This window comes from Notothenia rossii (genome assembly GCF_949606895.1).
Source record: "Notothenia rossii genome assembly, chromosome: 9".
In the NCBI taxonomy this organism is placed as follows: domain Eukaryota; kingdom Metazoa; phylum Chordata; class Actinopteri; order Perciformes; family Nototheniidae; genus Notothenia; species Notothenia rossii.
Genome location: NC_136907.1, coordinates 26,193,808 through 26,200,667, shown reverse-complemented (window position 1 = coordinate 26,200,667; position 6,860 = coordinate 26,193,808). Strand labels below are relative to the sequence as shown.

At 39.8% G+C, this 6,860-nt stretch overlaps 1 protein-coding gene across 2 annotated transcripts in view; it reads left to right on the top strand.

The window, feature by feature from the left end:
- The window catches only part of LOC307019675 (seizure protein 6 homolog), a 145,474-nt gene that overhangs the window by 100,668 nt on the left and 37,946 nt on the right, over positions 1-6,860 (top strand). For both annotated transcript variants that reach the window (XM_079650712.1, XM_079650711.1), the window contains exon 4: positions 6,549-6,741. In XM_079650712.1, the coding sequence (XP_079506838.1) occupies positions 6,549-6,741 (193 nt within the window). The remainder of the gene's footprint in view (positions 1-6,548; positions 6,742-6,860) is intronic.

The window sequence follows — 6,860 nt, the reverse complement described above, 5'->3', positions numbered from 1 at the left end:
CTTTCAGACACACCGACCTCCAAGATTTTCAAGATTTTTTCAAAGCTGCTGTGTGGACGTGGCGTGGAGCAAAGTGATTTAATAATTCAGCTGTGCATTTTTGATTCAATGCACAACAGAGAGCATACGTGGCTAGTACAGTATGTATGTTTATATCTGTTGGAGACGGTTATTTAAAAAAACAGGATACAACAATTATTTTTTGGAGTTTAAAAAAGCTAAATATTAATGGATACAATGGCTGGTAGAAATGGCAAGATCAGATTTATTTTCATTTTATGTATGTTGAGATATCTAGTATCTGATTATTAGAACAGGCAAAAAGATTGACTTGGATTGGGTATAGGGAGAGTGGATTGAGCAAGAAAAATATACTTTCCATCAGTTCCACCGACTGCTTAAGGAAGAAGGTCATTTTGATATATAGTCTGCTTTTTTCTTTTTGGAAATATGCTTAAATTATGCATTTTTGAGTTTCTCATCGACTAGCCATTCATCATCTCCAACCAGCTTTACACAATGGTGGAGACAAAGGAAACACACATTTGAATAATAATTTAAGAATACATTTCAGAGATGAAGGAAATTATAGGCTCTATTTTTTTTTTTACTTCATTTGAATTCCCAATTAAACTAACCCACTTTCGAAATATTCAACCTTGCAAGTGTACATTTGTTTGGGTGAAAAATAATAATGAATTGATAAGATATATATCAACATTTACGCTTCTTTATGCAAGACTGCAATGCAACAATCAATCACAATCAGTTTGTGCCTCCATGGATGTCTACATTTTTCAGACAATCAAGTTACATCCATTGTTAGCAATATTGCAATTCCACATTGTCAACGCTATCATCTCATACCTTGAATATATGAGAATGGATGTTTCATTGAAGGAGAATTACTGTGCTGTGCTGTGGGGGTGAAAATGAAGTTATAAGATACGCAAGTCGCTGAAGTAACCTGATTTGTAAAACACCCAAGCCCTCCATAATAACTCAGAGACAGAGAGGCAGTAATGGAATAAAAGAAAAAGAGAACTGTGCCTAAGGCTTTGTCATTGGCGATGCCCTTGAGAAAGAGAGAAACGGGGGATTCTAAAATCCTGTGGCATGCCTTTATGTTGTTAAAGGTTACTGCAACAAATTACCAATTTAAGCTAAGATGCACAGCGTTTGCATTTTAAACATGCACAGGTGAATTTGAAACACACAAGCAAATATTTGTCTATTTTTATGTAGTGTTTGTCTCTTTTTTCACTTTGGCTGAAACCTCCTAGACTTGTGTTCAATTCTGCTTGTGATAAAAATCAAATCAATCAAAGTGGCTGAGCTCACAGATTATTCAGGATGAAGTCACCTCTAAACTCAGTCTCAGAGTGTCCATTAGCCTCTGCACTCATTGCCAGCTCTCCTTTGACTTTGAGTGACAGCCAACCCGGCCAAATTCATTTTCCTGCTGCCGTCGTGCACCCTGCCCACTGTCTCAGCTTTTCCAGGCTGTTGCACTAAAACTCCTGCACACATATTACCTCAGGGACAGCAGCCTATGGAGGGCCGGCAACACTTTTTCTGCCTCATGGCATACCTCAGAAACTAAGCCCACCACCAGTGACAGCATTAGCTTTTAGAACACGTTATGTATTTTACTGAGAGCTTGAGATATAGCTGATTTGGCTTTGATCGTGCACTAATTCAAGACAGGAGCTGGCTCCACTCCAAATCATCAGATTGGGCAGCTGTTGCCTCCTCTCTTTTTAGTAGCAAAGGCCCAAAACATTAAGCTATTTGTTGATATTAAGTTATTTGGCCAATCTCAATATTAAGTTATTTGATTTCCATTTGTTTTGAGGTTAAGTCATCTTTAACCATAAACGGTTTATCAGAGGTGGAGGTAGTAATTGTGATGTCACCCACCCATTGGTTTGAAGATTACAGTTTTGAAGCCATGAGTTTAACTTTTTTGGCAATCATCATCTTGGTTTTGGCTTTTCAAGAAATTTTTGACTCCTAAAAATGCCTTGTTTAGTATTCAATTGTACTTAGCTCCAGCCTCTCGTGTCATTTCTGGTTGCACAAATTCAAAGATTGCAACAGCCTCAAATCAAGACGATAATTGCCCAAAAAGTTAAACTCATGGCTTCAAAACTGTTAACAAATAACATTCATGAATTGAAAACACAATTTAAAATGATTAATGTTCTCAGACAAAAAACAAAACAGCACCAAGACCTGAATAACATCTTGGATTTGACCTATCAATCACAAGGAAGCCATTTTAATTAAGCATTCCTTGCTTTAGGATATTTTTCACTACAAATGGCACCATAGTTTACAAAATGATCATCATACTCAATTAAGGTGGACTTTAAACTAGTTTTTAAGCTCAATATTGTATTTAAAAATATATTTACTGAGGTAATACCTTACATAAAGCAGTATCATTATCTTATAGACTTCTATACATTCAGATTTGTTCCTGCAACCTGTGTAGTCGCCTCCTGCTGGTCATGAGAAAGAATGCAAGTTTAAGAAAACGTATGCATTTGTTTTACTTTCATAACTCAGACGCTGCTTGTCTTTATCAAAGTGTGTTTCTGGGGGGCGGGTAGTGTTTTTGCACACTTTAGTGCAACAATAACAGGCTTAAGCCTTAGAGGAGTCACTAGTAAACTAGTGACACAGGGGTGTAACGGTACACGTACCCGTACCGGAATTATTCGGTACGGGCCCTTCGGTTCGGTACACGTGTGTACCGAAGTGTACCGAACGAATATAATGTTAAACGTAAAAAATTGAGAACGTGAACAGCTTTTTGGAAGTAATCTCAGGTGCTGCGTCGCAGCATTCAGAGTAATTTGCTCACATTGGGTTCAACGCGTCATAGAGCGAACAAGTCATTTCATTAGATGTGAGGCATACTATGAGAGCTGGTCAGAGGGATGCGTTCAAATGTAGTCAGTAATTTGAGGAACTGTCGAAATGGCGAACGCAGATAAAGTTGAGCTCGAAAATCCTCCAGCATCATTGAAGTCTCCGGTTTGGGAACATTTTGGTTTCGCAGTTCCTTACAAGGATGAGGGACAAAGACATGTGGACCGAACCAAAGCTGTTTGTCGGCATTGTTCAACTAAAATTGGTTATGCGGCTGGCAATACATCAAACCTGCACACTGAAAAGGCATCACCCGAACTTGAATATCACCGGTACCCAGGGCCGCCTTAATGCACGGGCTGACCTGGGCTGAAGCCCAGGGGCCTCCAGAGATCGGGGGCCTATCATGAGCCAAAAAAAAAAAAAGATTTAAATCTTTTTATTTTTATTTCGGGTGTTTTATTTTAAATAAACAAAGTCTTGGCTTTCAGAATATGAAACTTTTATTTCCAAAATCCCACGATAAATACATTTTTGAAGCTTGTAAAGGGGAGAAGACAGCTCTCCCTCACCACTCTGCTGTTCCACAGCGCCGCTCCCCCTCCCTCCGCTGAAATTATGAATGTAAGGCATATACAGTAATAATCATAGATAACACGGCAGGGTCCGTTACAGTTTGTTTTCATCTGATTTCAAATAAACAAAGTCTTGGCTTTCAGAATATTAAACTTGTTTCGGCAAATTCAGATGATGAATACAACTTTGAAGCTTGTAACGGCATCATTACAAGCGGAGAGCGGAGTAACTTGACGTCACAGCAGGCATAACAACAGCCGGTGTTTCTCGTGAGGGTTTTCCCCGGGAAACAAACACAATACACACAAACGCAAAAATACACACGTACACACACACACACACACACACACACACACACACACACACACACACACACACACACACACACACACACACACACACACACACACACACACACACACACACACACACACACACACACACACACACACACACACTCGTGAGCTTCCCCCAGACCAGTAATCCAAACGAAAATATCTTCCCTCCATACTATTTTGATCATTTGCTCCGCTAATCAATCAGATCGATGGATTCCAGAGATTTTTCTCAAAAAATATGACTTCGTAACAGTCAGTGCCACTTAACAGCCAATCAGAATGAGAATATGTTTCATATGTGACTTATTCAAATTGCGAGTGATTGAGTGACAGATGAAGGTTGTTTAGGAGACAATTTCGGAGAAGAAAAAGTTTGAGAGTGGCGCTTGGAAAAGGAAACCTAACACTGATGTCAATTGAGCATGACATTCTTCGTGAGATGGATTTTAAGAACATCATAAAGGCTTTTTCGTAAGCACTGCTAAAGAGGTAAGGCAATGCTGCACTATTCATTGATTCCCAGTAGCCTGCAGGTCTAAATGTGTTGTGCATCGTTTTACATAACTAGGTTTGTGTTAATCCACCGGAGATAATGATCATTCTCATCTACTGATACCTGGCCATTGAGACCATATGTTACTGTTCACGGTGCTCAATTTGTGTGTGTGTGTGTGTGTGTGTGTGTGTGTGTGTGTGTGTGTGTGTGTGTGTGTGTGTGTGTGTGTGTGTGTGTGTGTGTGTGTGTGTGTGTGTGTGTGTGTGTGTGTGTGTGTGTGTGTGTGTGTGTGTGTGTGTGTGTGTGTGTGTGTGTGTGTGTGTGTGTGTGTGTGTGTGTGTGTGTGTGTGTGTGATCACAGAGCCTGCCGAGGCTATAAATGACTTTGATTTGTTGTTTAAATAGGGGGCCTACAAAACCTATCAGCCCCAGGGCCTGATGGAAGGCGGGCTTGCCGGTACCAAAAGAAAAAAGACTGAAGTGCAAACCCAACTCCCAATAGCATTTAAGCCTCCACCATTCGCAAAAAGTTCAGACCGAGCCAAAGCTATTACAAACGCCAAATATCCTTATGTTGCCATGTTAGCAAAGCGCTACCTGGCTGTATCTGCTACCTCTGTCCCTGGCGAGAGGGTGTTCTCCACAGCAGGAGACATTGTTAGTGCCAGCAGATCTGCCCTTTCGGCAAGCAATGTGGACAAGTTCATTTTTCTTTAAAAAAACATGAAAATACAATGACAAGCAACTCATGTCAAACTGGCTGCTTAGGTACTAGTACAGTACAGTTCAAATACAGATTATTTCAGTTCATCGAAATGCTGCACCTTAATGTTTATTTTATTATATTTTGAATTTATTTGAGTGAATATTCAGTTTAATAATAATTAAAACCCCAAAACTAATAGTTTATGTTTTGTGAGTACTAGTACAGTAAAGTTCAAATACAGATTATTTCAGTTCATCGAAATGCTGCACCTTAATGTTTATTATATTATATTTTGTATTTATTTGAGTGAATACATTATTCACAGTTTAATAATAATAAAACAATTTATATATATGTTTTGTTGTGTTAAAAAAAAATTCTGCTGTACCGAAAACGTACCGAACCGAACCGTGACCAAAAAACCGAGGTACGTACCGAACCGAAATGTTTGTGAACCGTTACACCCCTAATCAATATTGATTCTGACTCTTCTACATCCAACTCACAGGTTTATCATTGCTTTGAGAAAAAAGATTATTAATTTAACCCTTTTAGAAGGGAAGATATGGTCATTTGTTCTGGGAATGTCATTTTCGAGCCTGAAACCTGAAAAACATGCTTGGGGCCTATATCGTTATTCAAGAGTGCCATGCAAACACAAGGTAATATATTTCCATGCATCTTGAAAGAAGCGAGTCAGAACAAACTATTGTGCCAACTCAAGTGAAGGTGAACGTTTCTTTCTATATTTATAATGCATAATGACCATGACCTTCTGCTGGATTAACATGCCTCTTATCGTTCTGTTGGGGAATGAATCAAATGCTGCTCCAAAATATGTCAGTGCTCCATTATCCAGACAGTTTAACAACGTAAAATCCTCCCGAGGTTCCTTCACCAGATTTAGCTGCAGATGCTGTTCAAACCTGTTGAAGACATAAAGCACTGCTGTCAGAGTGGCTTACAGGCACAAGGCGAACACCGAAAGGGGATGAATCAATCATGAGTGGAATGACCCAGACAGATTCTACAATTACTCAAGAACGTGTCTACAATCCCGGAGCAGGTTAACAAAGAAATGACTAAACCAAACAGATCCCTGTGCTACTGCTTCGGTAGACAACTGAGCAAAGTAACACAGCAGGTGACCCATTTTTCAGAGCAACATCATCATTAGACTAAACCTGGCTTTAAATGGGATAAAAAGCGGGGGTGCTAAATTAAGATCCCATCTGGTGTGAACTGAGACCTCGTAAGTCAACAGTTAGTCACCATGTTTGTGTGCAATGGGATTTTTGGGTTCAATGATGGAGTTAAAAGTGTATGAAATGTTCTTTTAGTTTTTTTTCATAGACTGGGTGGAAATAAATGTGCTCATTCTTACAGTGCTAGAAATACAATGCACAGCCTATTACCTTTGTGCAAACCGTGACTCTTCAAAGACCCCTTTGCAATAAGTCAGCCATGAACCGTTTTCTTGCATGATAGCATATGTGACACAAAGGTACAGCGATAAAGACAAGAATGTAATCCGATGTCTCTTTTTTTTTTTCAGGTGCTGAATGTGAGTGTGTTGGAGGGGGAGCAGGTGACAGTGGAGGACACGGGTGGCCGGGAACCCTTCATCCTTGCCAATGAGTCGGTGTTGATGAGAGGCCTCGTTCTCCGCAGCTGGAGCAACCAAATCTCCATCAGATTTCGTGGTGACCAACAGCGCAACTCCATGTTACTCCTGCTCCATTACCAAGGTGAGTCAGTACCATCTTGGATAGGCTTTTTCTCTGGCTGAACCCATTTTCATTTTGATGTAGGTGAAAAACGCTCTTCTTGTATTCTTTTAGACCGATAACAATTGCCTTGAACTGCG